We start from the raw sequence: 16285 nt of genomic DNA, 5'->3' as shown, positions 1-16285 counted from the left end.
TAATTGAATAAATAAATATATGAGTTTGAGGCTGAATATGCAGGCTTATGTACAACGTACAATTATGTTTATAACTAATTTTCAGCTTTTTATAACAAAGTAGTAACTGGAAATTGTGTGTCAAAATTTATCATGGTAGATATAACCAAAAGTACAAATTAATTTAAAACCAGGTGAATAAATAAAACGATAGTTGCGATGTAGTATTTATTAATAAAAATTCAACGAATACATGTCTTAAAGCATATTATGTATACATATAACAGTATCTTTACATTATTAAGAACTGGAGTTCTGTATATATTATTTATTTAATAAATAGTAATAACTAATCTATGTTACGCGAGTACCTTCCGTATATTACTGCAGATAAGGTAACATTAGCGCCGAATATAATAAATATGTTACATCAATCGCAAAAGCCAAACTTATCATTGCTATTAAAATAAACTTACTCTATTAATTATAATAAAATCTCGTTATAATATTGATATCATGTTAGTTGAAAAAATAAATGTTAATAAAAAGCGCGGCAATACTCATCAATAAATCTATGGTCTATAAGTAATTTCATAGAGAACAGAAGTGCAATAGATAAAGAGCCCAAAACATTTAATTGCTTATTTTTCGAATTTCTTTTTTTTTGTAAATAAAACATAAACATGTTCCTAATCATATATTAAAGTTCGCAAAAACTTGGGAGGTTCTTAATTCGTTTTAATGTGTCTTTTCTTCGTTAAATGTTTTGGAGGATAGATACCATAGACAATATAAACAAAACTTATCTACCACTGGACGGATACTGATTACTGCTTTGGTTTCCCTATTTCCATTTATAAACTTAAATAAACCTTCAACTTATTAAATTATAAATATGTTTAATGTTATCTTAAATTTACATTACTTAACGTGCATTTAAACTACATTTAAAGTAAAAAGAATTGGCGGTGGTTTTATTCGTAAGGGCTAAAAATAAAGACTAACACTAGAGTATAGTACACGGGAATGTTCCAGTAGTTGAAAATTAAACATAAAATAAAGGGTGCATTAATATCTAAGTTTCTTGCACTTCGGCCGAAAAATGTAGCTGCTCTTGGGACAATTATTTTGAATAATACTATACAAAAGCTACTCTCCAGGACAACATTTTATCTTATTTACATACTTTACAACTATCTAACCTAAACTATAAATATAATATATTATAACGCTTACAATTCATACTTTGGAGTAATCAAAAAGTGATAAATGTTGTAACTTAATAAATCTTAATTTAACTATAATGCCTATGCATAATCTGTGCAAATTTTATAACGTGATAATAAATATTGTATTATCTGTGTCATTACGCGTGGTTTTAATAATCTGCCTCCTTCCTAAAGGTGAGGAAAGCGTGTACGAGGAATACAGCTGCGTCGATGATGGCGAACACGCCCGACGATATGAGCAGATCGTACGCGGCTTTATTTGGTCGAACGTTTGCGTAGTACGACCTGTGCCAATCTGGAACAAATAAAAAATAGTATAAAATAACTCACTTTATGCGTTTAAAAAAATAAACTATATGTTCGCCACTGCGATTGGGGTAGCGGATAGCTTTTTAAGCTTTAAATTAAATCGTTATCTCTAATTTGCTAATACTAGCGGAGACAAATAAAAATCAATAAATTACGTTCAGACGTACTGACAGTACAGACTGAATGAACACAAGAATCGGTGCAAGTAACTCAATTCTCTTTTAGATGATTTAATCTGAAACTCTGATAAAAATAACAAATACAGAAAGAAAATAAAAAAAAAATGAATAATAGTAGTTTTCCTGACTATAATTTGAGCCAAATTGCGGCGGTGATTGTTAAATTTCCTTCCATCCAAGCTTTCAGGTGATAATAGTAACATAACGTATTGCATTGTTATAAAATATATTTTCATCAGCACAACTTGATATATGCATAACAAAATAATTAATATTCATGGCAGCAACACAAGCGCATTTAAACACAATTCATGCATCATGTAACGTTACAACTCAATGGCCCATTAAGATTTTATAAATAGGCCGTTAGTTCAATAAGAATTAAAACAAGGATTATTATCCTTATGGTACTGCATCTATACAAGGCTTTGTGGAGGTTAAACCTGTAATTACAATTTAATTTTGTAATCTTTCAGCTATACTTTGAAACACAATTGAAAAACTTTGGTATGAATGGCAGCCATAATCCACTCAATTTACAGCAAGCATTCTTGTTTGTCTATTTCTTGTTAACAGTTAACAATACCTACATAGCGAATTTAACCAAAATATATCAAAAGTAAAAAAGATTTACGGAAGTTTCGAGATAGTTTTTATGTATGTTGTTATTACATGGTTTATATTCAGAAAATACCTTAGCTTTTAATAAGGCGTTAGCTAACCGTACAAATTGCAAAAAACCCATCGTTTCGGAAACGTCGGTGAGAAACTCGATGAAACTTTTAAGAAATAGCTCAATAAATGCTTCAGTAGGAAATATACCACAGACTATTCATTTATACTGAATAAGCTTTAGTTTTTTTACCATAAAATATGACAGCAGCCGCGGCGGTGAACATGATCACTCCGATGATGGAGAAGGCGAGGGACGTCCGCCAGCCCGCCGACTCGCCGAACAGGCGGCTTATAATCAGCACCCCAGTTATTATTATAAAACCTGTAAAAGAAATATAACGCTGATTAAAGACTAGCGTAGCTAAATACGTAAACGTTGTTCATCATTAGATAACTAGAGGAAAAATGTAAACAAACAGGTTAAATGAATTTTCTCACTTAATTTAAGAATGCCTAAGTGCATATTTGTCTGAAAATAATCGATAAATAACTAGCAATCAACTTTCACAAGATTGAAATCGATTTTCCAGTGAAGTGAAACTGATCGTAGTTGCATAATGCATTATGTTAATAATGTTATTGGTTTCCACTCGTTTAACATTATTCGCAAAACTGAATTATCATTTGAAATGTTCAGTCAAATTTCAACGAGATCGCATGCGAGATTCGCATTCATTTTCTAAATAAGTCTGACAGAAATGCGTGGACTATGGCCTAAGTGAAAAGCTTTTTGAAAATTAATAAGTAATAGAATTATAAAAGTAGCATAGATAATTTTGCCTATTTTACATAATTTTTGGAAAGCAGATTAAAAATATTAAACATTTAGAATCTCATACACAAGAAATTCTAACAGGAATAAACTGTATTTTAACGATACATTTGGGATTTACAGACTGATTGATTTGAGAGTGATTTAATTGAATTGCTTATAATTTATACTGAATATCGATCGTAGCGCGTACAAAAATCCACAATTTTCACTGTTTATAAAGAAATAATCTGCTTCTAGTTATTAAAACCATTCAAAACCAAATTACCTCAATAATACAACATGGATTTGATGAAATCTCGTTGAAACAAGAGGCTACATTTTGCCAGTTTTGTATTCAGACGACCTCCGCTCTAAGTCAGGGACAATCATCGCCTGAATGAGAACTTAATTAACTTTGACGTTACTAATCTGCTCTTAATTGCTTGCCTCATACAAGTGTCAATGCCTCAACAGCTTTAACAATAAATAAGCTATTCAAGCAGATAAATTGAATACAAAGATCCTTGGTTGTTATTTTTTGTCACGTCATATAAATCTTTTTGATTATAAATGTGCTAAGAATATGCTCCAATAGACTACAAACATTAGATATATAGGGTCTCTTCTCTATTTGGCCTTATCTTACGACTTAGCGTCATGAAATAAGCATATTTTTTTCATATAGAGTCTCTAAGGCGTCGCATCATTTTATTTTTAAGACCATGCGCTATATCTTATTTAACAACAACACATAACTCGTCCTATCTATCCATTTAAATTCCTATTAAACTGGCCTGGTTAATGTGTAGATTATTTCTCATAACCAGCCCCTATAGAGCCCCCTAGTACCACAGATAACTAAACAGGTAGTGGCGTCTCAATTTTCTACAACAAAGAGACGCATAAAACTTTTATTTCCTTAACTTAGTATTGTTTAGCATTAAAGTTTGCGAACTGTCTTGGAAAAGGTCCTTTCTAAACAAGAATTTCCACATTTCGTTCACTATTGAGTTTCAAGAATGTCCTCATTAGTTCCGACCTCACAATCAATAATTTGTTAAATTGAAAGATTACAACAAAATCCATTGTCGCAATCAGGTCACGGTTTACTCAATTGTTTAAATATACTCTAACTTACTGTAATTCCTTTGAAACGAGCAAAAACAGTAAATAGTCAACGAAATAATCATTATTATTTTAAATCTTAAATTCAAACATTGAGCGCGAACAACTAAAACTTATCATTAATTTTGGTAAGTTGCTTCCACATGCTTTTGAAAAAGTATTATAAATATAATGAATTTACATTATTTAAAATTAAAAATTAAAAACCTTCGCGCGTTATATAGTGACTTTGTCCTAATCCTCTATTATATTCTGTATTTCGATGATTCTTTTGTTGCTTGGTGACTGGTGCCTGGATCTAATTCTGACAATTTGTTATTTGTTAATACTTACTGGAATACGTGGAGTAGATAAGAGCGATGTGTCTGTGGTCGCTGCTGACGACCTGTGGCCAGTACAGCGCGCTGATTATCAGCCCGATGGCGATCACTGCCAGCACCTAGAACCAAGGCGATTCAGCATTTAATATGCGGGTTTCCACAATTAATTAAAGGCTATATGTGGATTAATGTGATACCAATAATTAAAAGTCACTACTTCTACTCACTCACGTGAATAAAGACAAAGGTATCTTGATCAACATTTTTTTTTAATACTTATTGTTCAATTCAGTTTTTCTATTTACTCCCTACGCCGGGTTAGCTCGGAATGCAAAAACTACAAGAGTATATTATTAACTGTGTTTCATAAAAATTCTCTGAGCAATTTTTATGTTTATCCATTAGGCACATATATAAAATGTTTAAAATGTAAACGTAAACACAAATCTATGTCAACATAAGTAACATACTTAACGCATTAGTCTACGAAGTGGGGCAAATATTATGGCCATCCTAAACCTGAGTCCAAGTACCTACATGGGACAGAAACGTACGCCATTTGCATGTTAGCCACGAACCTGTCACAGATTATAAATACAGTCATTTGTATGCGTGATCTTGTTTTAATCATAAATGTAAAATTGGGACACAATGGTTGGCTGCCATTTTGTTTTTATTATAGTTAACTAGCTGAACCCGGCAAACGCTGTTCTGCCTTACTCTTATCATTTAGGGGTATGAAAAATAGATGTTGTCTGATTCTCATATATACCGGATAAGCACAAAAAATTTCATCAAAATCGGTCAAGCCGTTTCGGAGGAGTATGGCAACGAAAACTGTGACACGAGAATTTTATATATTAGATTATAAAGATTTTCCTCTGTAGACAGAATCGAACAAATTGCGTTTTTCCTCAACTACGTAACAAACTTGTTCACAAATTCACGTTAAATATGTAGAATAACTGTAAATAAAATCCTCAAAAATGGCATTACAATTTTATAAAAAAAACAACTAAAATTAAATAAAAATTATGAAAAAAGTATTTTCTTGTATTTGATTTTACGCGATTTGTTCATTATATTATTAATCCGACGTTTCGAACACTTTACAGTGAGCGTGGTCGCGGGGAGACAGAGAGACTTTTCAGAAATTAAAGACACAGTCTTTAATTTCTAAAAAAAAGTCTTTTTACTTTTTATAAACGAATTCGTAATAAAGAGAAAGTAAAAATTTTCTACATTATCTGTGACCTGTATGTGATGCTTCAATGAAGATGTGATGGAAACTGCTTTCACTTTTGCAATAATAATATTTCGTTAAGCAATAACTTTTCAATGTTTTGACCTATTTTAGAATCATATCATAGCTATGTCAAAATGATGGGGTATATTACTTAAAGAATTGCGAACAAAACAATGGAGGGAGACTTAATTAAATAGGTACATAATAAGAGTCACAGCATCTTATATATATTATAGACATCCAAAGCAATTACCTGCGTATGAGTCACTCACATGACAATAATTATGTTTGTATACACGTGAGCCGTGAAGGACGCGGTACATACAGCATGCTTCAGGTCATATTATTATATACTAAGTGAGATCTATGTTTGTTTAAGTAAATATAGCAATTTATATGAAAATCCACTGACTTAGAATGTCACTTTTGTTATTGGGCGAATTTTCCTACTTAGATTTTATCTTGAAGATGTATATAAAAAAAAGAATTAGGACGATAACTAAATTCTAGGAGGAGTAAGGGGAGATATGGAGAAAGGATGCTTCTCGTATTTATAAACACGAGCGAGCCAAGGCAGGTTTCCGATACAAGTAAATCAAATTTGACAGCATGTCGAATTCCCACGGTGGCCACCAACTGTGCATTTCCTCGTAATTATTACGATCGATCTGTTATTTCATTTAACCTTGTCAAATATATTACGACGTAGTATCGTAAGTTTCATTGTCACTTATATGATCCTAGTCATCCATTCTGACCGCTCCATAAAATCCGACTATTCAATAAAAAGGATGATTTTCGTATTATTATAATATAAACCCGGGAAAAAACGTTTTTTAATTCGCAGGTTTCTATCAAAATCTTTCTTCCTTTTTTAGCGTTTATTGAATATAGACACAGCCTTTATTCGTTTTACACAAGAGATAATATCTCAGTAATAATATCTAGCGTATATAGAAAACTAAGCTGGCTGCTTGTTTAAGTTTAAAGCATTTTCCACCACTCCCTAAATTATGGCACGGTGTTCGGTTACTTATAAATAGATAACTGATTGGAGTTGCCAATGGATTTTGTATATTCAATCTACTGTTCCATTACTGGTTCAATACGTACGTTAAGGCTTATACAACTGTAATTCCCTCAATTTGCATAGAAACTAATCAAACTTCACTTCTATTATCCAATAAATTAATTAGAGACTAACACTCAGCAAATGACTTCCTATATTTTATAGGAAATCGTTTTTCTTCCGCCCTAGATTTCAATTTAATTGTCTGAAATGTTTTTAAGAAAGCAATCTGTCTATTTATTATGCTTTCTGAATCAAAAGCGGATATAGATACCAACTTTATACTTTCTTGCAACAGGGAAAGGGAGCCTGTTGGATTTTGCTATAAAATGATATAACTCTCTCGTATTACCTTAGTCGCGTATAAACTTATATGAAGAAAATGTTTGCAATAGTAGTATCTGAAGTGACCACAGACCTCTCCCGCATTAGGAATATATATTCCCGCTTCTCCAACAATTTCATTGCTACTCCGTTCCTATTGATAGTAGCGTGATGTCATATCGCCTATATACCCCTCGTCCTCCGCCCGGAATGAAAACCAGATAAAATATAGCCTATACACTCCGAAAATGTGAATTTTCGAAGGTAAAAGAATTTTAATAGCGAATCAGTACATCCAGAGACTACCCTCTACAATATCACAAACTCAGAACATTCACAAACTTTACCTCATTATAATATTAGTAAGTATTTATTTGATTGTGCCCTCCATAGACAGACTGTTTAGTCTGACAAATAATATAGTATTATAACGGACACAATTCAATTAAAAATATACTTTTGTCATGTCGCTCTCTACCGAGCAAACAAACAAACAACTGTTTAGAATTAGAATACTTAGTATTAGATCCAAATGTAAAATTCTATATCACTCAGATGGCATATGTCACATAGCCTTGTAACTATCTCCAGACACAGATCATACCATAAAATCGCTTCGTTGCAACTTGAAAGACCGACAAACAAGCTCTTCTTTGTAACATTCGTATTGGTAGACTCACCAGCTCGACGACTCGCAGGCCCACGCACCAGTTGCGCTTGAGGGCGGCGGCGGCGCGCGTGTCCCGCTCGCTGCCGGAGCCCTCGTCCTTCTTGGCCTGCGCCTCCGTCTCCCTGTCACCCGCCGACATCGCCCACACTACGCGCGCTCCGCCCCCGTACTCTGATACCTTAGGAAGTTGGAATGATGTTAATAATATTTCAAGATATTATTAAACAGACGATTCAATATAAAATACACTTCCTGTTGTTGTATCGGCTGGATTTCGTATACCTACTCAACTTATTTGATATCTTTTTACAAATTTGATACTTATAATCATAGAAATAATGATGAATTATAGATTGTTCTCGAATGAAGGTAGCAATGCTTTTGAAAATATTGTAGGGATGCTTTTCTTAATTGATTTCCAAATGGATCTCGAACGCGATTAAAACAGTATGTTTATTATTTATCCTAACGTTTTGAACGCTGCAGCAACCTTGGTCATGTCCAGACTAAAATGTTTTGATGGTGATACAAAAATTGTAATCAACACCCACCAGGAGATTAGATTTTTCTGTATGATGGCTATAATAAATAAATGTGTATATTTTATTGAAAAAATTGCGCGTATCGTTAATGAGATACTAGGCGCGCATAAGCAGGCGGCGATGGTCCCGCGGCGGGCGCTGGATGCCAATCGCTCGCGCGGAACGCGTTCGTACGCGCACTTTCCAATACTGCTCTAACGCGGATTTTTTGAATTATTGCATGTCCGCGACTTTCCAACAGCGCTCAGTGAAACTGTCTCCTTAATTAATTAATGTTTATGAGTTTGCTCTGTGTGTGATGGACTGTTTACTTTTTTAACGATATTAAAGTTTTTATTGACGTCCTGTACTGTCACGTACAGCTGTTAATAACATTTTAAAGATATTTTTATTATTTTACAAATTTTGCCCACTGAGTAACGATGTTCCGTGTTCGTCTTTGCGTTCCGTTAATTATATTTTAAATACTCTTTTTTATATTACGTATATTTTTATATTTTACGTAAGCTATGATTTCATAACGTATAGGTATTGTTCATTTTAATATAAATATATTAATTTTTTTTCGCAATATAATTATTCAATTTAATTTAGAATTTAAATGGATAAATGTTATCTTACTGGTATGAAAAGAGCCTTGTTTACATGTCTCTACATACACGTACATACAGTACAGTTAGATTACAGCTTACAGTAAAAAAAGCTCACAGCTAATTCTATTAACTATAATACATAAGAAAATAAGATTATATCATATTACTATGACATATAGGAACAATTAATGCTAATAAAGCTTTTGAATAAATACTTAATGCTGTATTCAATTATACAGCATTGTATGTATATTTTGTACTGCGTGTTATTTTGGCCACTCCGTTATCTGCACTATTATTGTAAATTGTGTGTCGAAACGTATTTTTTTGTAACATTATACAATATCCATATAAATATAATTAATTAATGGGGCAAAAAATATCTTACCAACAAAGTTAATATAATATAAACAGTCCGCTAGCTGATCAAAAAACACCAATCAATATCACTGGCCGAGTAAAAAAAAAACAAATCACTGAAAAATTCGAAATTTGAAAAGCGCGGGAGCAGAGTTTCCACGATGCCCTACGGAACTGTAGCTACGGGCGCTCTGTGTGCTCGTTGCGAGTCGACTACCCGCGTGTCCTACTATACTGCACCTCTACACTTCATCGGCCGCAATTATCAAGAACTACGGCAGTTGCCAGAATATTCCCATAGAGACCCCCGTATTAACCTGTACAGAGAGGCGCGGGGGATCAACTTATGTTAGTCTACGATATGGCGAGAGCACACAATCTTCCATTCATTATAAAGCAGTTATGTACACTAATTCTCAAACATAATCGCACGTGTGATAATACGGTATTACTCGCCAGTTAACTTTACACGGCGCGCTGCGAGCTTAATGCTCTGTGAAGTTAGGATATTACAATCATTGTAATACATATTACAATAACGTAAAATATTTTTGCGACGCTCATGAAAACATAATTTACAGTTAGACCAATAACAAAATTGGACCAAGTATTTATCGATTTATATATTACGAGTAACTATTTGATATTCGCTTTATATTAAACGAACTTTAGTTTCTAAATATGCACTAATAACCATGAGACTAAAATAAAATGGATGAAATAGTTTCGTAACGTTTATTGTAGTCTGGTTTCTCTCAAGTGGGCCCTTAGAGTACATCAAAAGTATATTTTTGGCGCTGATTTATTGACAAAATTCGATTAAAATTTCGTGATATCTATTGCTTCGTTTCAAAGTGTTTGTGCAATAGTTCTTAATGTACATTACGCATATTTTCCATTTGCGTTTGGTTCATTATTGATAAGGTGATTTCTAGTTGTTAAAGAATCATTTCTTCTTTTACTTAAACATGTACAGTCTGAGAATGTTACTGCTTTTTTGAGATTTTATTTAATATATTTTCTTGTTTTCTATCATTGAAATAGCAATGGATATAATGTGAATAATTTGTAGACATTATTTTGTAACTATAAGGTCTGAATCACCGCTTTGTACGCACCTTTGAAATCTTTCTTCTCTTCTTAAATTCTCGGTAAACAAATTAGGCTTTGTCCTCTTCCCTTTGATTGGTAGTAACGGCTTATACTTGTATATATAATAAAATTTATGACAAATGGGCTTATAAATAATGCTAGGTTTTGTAACTTCTGGATACATTCTACCTATATGTGCCAGTTAAACAAAGTGTATAAAATTATGCTTAAAAAGTGTTCAATTAGGAACACTTTTTAAGCATAATTTTAAGGGTAACAGTATCTATTATATTGGCATTAACAGCAATGCACCGAAAGGTGTAAATGATATGAGTAGACCAAATTGAAATGCACCTATTCTGAGTTGTTTAAGATAAAAATATAATCCCCCACTTGTAGTTTGTAATATAAAATAGATATTTGTTACATTTAGAGGACAATGTTTTGCGTATTATGTTACAAGTGGACGTCACTCGTGCGTTAAGGTTACTTCTTTTGTCAAGTCCTTTGTCTCAAGGCTCATACTGACTTACTTTAGTCTTTGGCTAGTCTTTACTGTGATTCATGTTAGGGAGGTGGTAGGAAACGATTTATGGAATTATAACGCAAATGAACAGAGAATTCGTCTGCCATCGTCGTTTTTACTTCTCTGATATTTGTTTAAAAAATTAAACTTGGCGGTACGGTTCATTGCAATAATTAATAAGTCTTTTTATAAGACTCTCTCATTATTGACAATGTTATGTACTTCACTCAAGAACGTTCGGTATATATTTTGATAAGAATTTTCCGTCAGTTTTTTAGCACGAAGCGCATGTTGGGAGTTATATAAACATATAAGCATTATCTATGTTCTCCCTACTCGTGGTAAGCTACTGAAATAGCATAGAAAAAAAGACTTAAGATGACCAAGCCGTGTGTAATATTATGTAGCTATTTGTGAATTGAAAAGCCACTTTCTAGCGCTTTCCGGTCTAGAAGGCGTGCATAGCTGCATACTGCGCACGCGCACCGAGCACGATCACCACGTAAACATTATTGGAATATAGTTATGATACGCCATAACGATTTTATTCGAGAATTGTCTGGAGATAAAAACTTGAAACGTTACCTAAGTTATTAGAAATATTAGACGTAATATTTTTTTGTGATGAAGATTTATTTATCGTACATAGAAAAAGTACGCTGAGCTGAGTTATTTATTAGTTCCCTTTCCGTTTGTGATATTTGTAATGTTTAGAAATTACCGTTGCGACAAAACACCATATTTTTAAATATATGACTAACTGTTTGTTTGAAATCGTTCCAGCAATTTTTGTACGATAATGTTACAAACGTACAAAAATACAACTCCTCTTTATAATATTAGAGTACACTAGTTGACTCGGCAAACGCTTTTCTGTTTTACTCTCATCATTTAGGCATGAAAAATAGATGACCGATTCTCAGATATTAACAAAAAATTTCATGAGAATCGGTCCAACCGTTTCAGAGGCGTGTACTTACTAACATTATGACCACATACGCGAATTTTGTGTAGATTGTTTTTGTGTAAACATTCAACTGAACACACTTGAGTCATGCTTAATTAGAAACAGTTACGATACAAGTTTACTGCGAACACTTTATGAAAACGTAATGAAATTCAGTTTTCCTGCCGCGGATAGCGCGTGGTCCACGCTGGGTACAATGAAATCTTGTATGCGTCAATACTTTGATATTACTCATTTTATTGTTCAGGATTGAAGTATATAAGAAGTATATTTAATTGGAAATATTTTGTAATATTATGCAGTTTTATTCGCATATGTGGTAATTTATTATTCATAACAGTTATAAATATAATGATTGTTTAATTTATGTAATTGCGATTACAATAACTTATACAGTATTACAGTACAGTACGGTGAAATTTTTAGCTTTGGGTAGATGCTATTCAAAGTTACTCAGTATTATGTTTATGGCAGTATCAATCGCCTTGTTAATTAAAAGTGCACAGATAATATATGATACTTTATTCTATTCTACTCTATACTATATCTTATAAATCAAATGTTTTGTGTTAATAAAAAAATAATAGTTTTAAACTCTTATCTGTCGATTGTCTAAATGTGAACTCGTTATTAGAACAGCATTGCTGTGTGCCAGATAACGGCACCTAACCAAATGTGCCTTCTCGAAGTTCTAAGGGACATGATGTTAGCATAAACGAAATGTGGAAGTTAGCTGACGTTCGCTTAACAGATTCTTTGGTATCATAAATACAAAACTGATCTTTGACTTGGGAATGAACTTTAAGTAACAATAACTTCCTTCTTTTCCTTTCCTTTGACCTGGTTCAATCGTAATCACTATATATACACTATGTGTCTGTGTGCTTAGATTTTTTAAATAACGAAACATATTTTGATAGATTTTTAAAGATAGAGTGATTCAAGATGTACGGTACACGGTAATGGGAAAGGGGTTTTACTCCGAAATTGACGCGTGCGAAACCGCGGGCAAAAGCTATTGTAATATATATTTTTTTATTATAATATAAAGATTATATATATTATATATAAGGTTAGTCATAAGATAATAATATAATAATAGTTAATGTATAATATTTCGTATTTATGTGTATGCTTATAAAAACTGCCGTTCGCCCCGACGCGGCTCTATCTTGATTAAACTGCGATAGCAAATTTAATATAGCTCATGTCCCTATGGGTGAAATAATCTTATAAAATAGGTCAACTAATTTCAAACCTTACTTACTTGACTAAAACAAATAAACAAAATTATTTTTATTATAGATGAACATCCCAAATGCAAATACTGGGAAAACATAATATTGAAAGATCACACCCTAACGATTGACGTAACAGTCAGGGTCGCTGTAATTATTAGATTTTTCGCTTCTAGGCACCGTCAATAAAAACTCAATTAAGAGATTCAATTACAGAATGCGTTTATCTCACTGCCAATTTTGTAATTAACCTGAAACCACAAGGTCTTATTAGATACGACAAGAAATATTAAAATTGAAAAAAAAATCATAAATCGTTGCACAAACAAACCGGAAATCAATTAAAATATTGGAAAAAAAAACTGCATTCATCTCGCGATAAATTTTACTTATCTCTACGTTGAGCTCATGATAACAACATAAGAAAAAAAATTAAATAATTAAAAAAAAAGATTATATATACATTTAATATTTCCCAAAATAACAATAGTTTATTAGTCCATGTTGTCATAACACTTACAAAGGGACAAGGATTTCAAACCAGGTCACCTTCAAGAACGCACCCCGTCGGGAATTTTGGCGCCAATTTTTGGCGTCAACATGGCGGCTTTGCGGGACTACGATCAATGGCGCATACGAGTTTATTGTCCGCTTCAAAACTATTTAATATATATGTAATAATTAACGAAATACATTTGTTTATTTAAAAAGATAAATAACAATGTTCTTTAGTACCTAAGGTACATTTACGTTCTTTAAATTCATTACTAATTACTTTCTTTAGGCATTATCAATACGTATTTTCGGTATACTTGTATATAAATTAAATTCATAGAACCTTTCTTATCGATATAGGGTATATTCTGTACTATATTTTATATGTCTGTACTGTAAAAGAGATTCAAAGAATCTCCATTTGGATGGATGTTCCCCAAAGCTGCATAAGTTCTCGATTCGTAGCGTATATATATTTTTTCTTCGACATAAAATATATATGAACGAAATAAACAATTAAATTTCAAACCATACTTTATTACGTTGAAACCTACACAGAGTATCAGTCGTTTAAAGAATTTAATGTTAATATTTTAATTATATAATTTTTATTATATTATTATGTTATATAAAAGAAATAATTATATGCAGTATTAGCTTATCCCCGATTCCGACTACGTTTTAACTATTCGTTTAATTTGCCAATGTTATTTTTCCAAAATATATCCTATTGTATTTGGATAATCTGTTATAATGTCAGCTATCAAGTGGACAAGACCCTTTTAATCCGGTCAAGACGTTTCCAAGCGAGATCAAACATAATTACGAAATAATACGCTATGGATGAAGTCTCTGTAGTTATAACTCTGTACTTCTCTGTAGTCTCTATAAGATGAAGTTAGAAACAACGCCTTAAATGATACAGTATTATTGTGTATAAGGGACCCAACGTTTATTCGTATGAATCATATCTACAAATTTTTTCAGTATGTACATGTACATGATTTACGTCCGTTTTCGACCTCAAAATCGTTGTAAGAACCAGCATGGCGACCGCCAACAATGGCTCGTAACAGCAATAACACGGCGTCGTGTGCGCTGCGCCGGCGCATTGTTTGCCTGCACAGCGCACGCGCCTCGCCTCGCTACACCGTGCAATACCTTTATACATATTTCATTAGTTTGTTTAACTTCGGCGCGTGATCGAAAATCGACGGTGTCACTTGCACGACACAAATTTTGTGACGTATTTTTTGTTATTAAAAATAAGGAAAGAGAAAATGACTTCTTAGCATATTTTTTTTAAATATTTTTTGCACTTGTTGCCATCTCTACATATTTTGAACTCTGTATTATTTTAATCAAGACCCAGTTATGTTCTTTCTATACTCGAATATGTTTATGTAAATTAAAATACAGTCAAATTAAGAACCTCCTCATTTTGTTGAAGTCAATTAATGATAAAAAGAAAAAATCGTTTACAAGTTTGTGTACAAGTACAGCCAAAAAAATACTTATTCATTTAATGATAAATAATAATAATAATAAAAAAGCTTTTTATTTCTAATCAACATTTTTAAACAATGTTACATGCGTTACAAATAATATAAATTACACTTCATTCATTTAATGATATTTCGAAAAAAGATGTATTTGAAGACTAAATGATAACGAAATATAACTTAGAGATTTAATGCTATGCATGCAAAACATAACCTATTTGCAAACTCATTACGCTAAAGAGTAAATTCGTTATGCATAATTATTCTGCTCTCAATCAACTATCAATACCTCAGTTTTGGATTTCTTGATTTAAATGAGCAATTATTTACTCCTCCTGATTATGAAAGGTGTTTGTCTGGATTCTACAAATACAGCCGATTTTTCGGACCAAATTTCACGAATGTATCCAGCGTAGCTCTGTATTGGTTAAGAAACGGAATGAAATTTAAAGAAAACAACTAATACAAACGCAAGTAAAATCAAGAATTTCTATGGCTTATTGTTTTTCTTTCAAAAAGCAAATGTGTTGAGAACGTTGGTCCAATGAAGTGAGGAGTGGGGGCCTAGTGACCTAAAATACAGGTTATTCATTTACCTAGTAGGGACTAGGTAACTCTGGCATTTAATTTTTAACGTAATTTTGAGTTGTGAGGAAATAAACTATTTTTTTTTCATGTGTTATTCTGGTACATAAGCTGCATTAAAACCAAGTACTTATCATCACTACGTTCAATGGTTTTCGCGTGAATGAGTAACGAACATACATTATCTCGCGTTTAATATTTCTGGGACTAGGGGGATAAACGATTCATTCCAAAAAATAAACCCCATAACATCTCTAAAAATAGTTAAGTTCAATATCTATCATAAAGTCTATTCACTGTTTGCCCTAGCGCTTATTGTCTTACTACATAAGTATAGAGTTGTAGCATTATACATAATGTATTGATGTGAACTGAATCCCATAATATAATTGAAGCGGGCTCAGTCCCCGCTCGCTGGGGCGTGTAATGCGATACATGTTGTTCCCAATCCACTGCTAGCGTCGTTTTTAATGTTTATTGAAAAAAACTGTACGCCGTTGCACATT

The 16285-nt window shown here is 32.5% G+C and overlaps 2 protein-coding genes across 2 annotated transcripts in view; one reads left to right on the top strand and one right to left on the bottom strand.

The window, feature by feature from the left end:
• Positions 1–16285, top strand: part of LOC119832156 (adenylosuccinate lyase) — a 29793-nt gene that overhangs the window by 1795 nt on the left and 11713 nt on the right. The gene's annotated exons all lie outside the window — the stretch shown is intronic.
• Positions 298–9619, bottom strand: LOC119832168. The gene is made up of 5 exons (XM_038355778.1): positions 9403–9619; positions 7890–8057; positions 4584–4689; positions 2562–2693; positions 298–1503 (listed from the first exon to the last, which is right to left on the bottom strand). Exons 2-5 carry the CDS (start codon positions 8016–8018, stop codon positions 1358–1360), a joined length of 513 nt encoding a protein of 170 aa, XP_038211706.1. The 5' UTR covers positions 8019–8057; positions 9403–9619; the 3' UTR covers positions 298–1357.

This window comes from Zerene cesonia, chromosome 15, assembly GCF_012273895.1.
Source record: "Zerene cesonia ecotype Mississippi chromosome 15, Zerene_cesonia_1.1, whole genome shotgun sequence".
In the NCBI taxonomy this organism is placed as follows: Eukaryota; Metazoa; Arthropoda; class Insecta; order Lepidoptera; family Pieridae; genus Zerene; species Zerene cesonia.
The sequence above is the reverse complement of the archived record's forward strand: the minus strand, read 5'-3'. Positions and strand labels throughout refer to the sequence as shown.

Excerpts from the sequence above, each read along its gene's own strand:
- LOC119832168 (XM_038355778.1), bottom strand. The coding sequence starts at position 8,018 with ATGTCGGCGGGTGACAGGGAGACGGAGGCGCAGGCCAAGAAGGACGAG. Across the intron at positions 4,690-7,889 it reads GCCTGCGAGTCGTCGAGCTG|GTGCTGGCAGTGATCGCCAT; the intron begins GTGAGTCTACCA and ends CCTTGGTTCTAG. Across the intron at positions 2,694-4,583 it reads TATCTACTCCACGTATTCCA|GTTTTATAATAATAACTGGG; the intron begins GTAAGTATTAAC and ends TTTCTTTTACAG.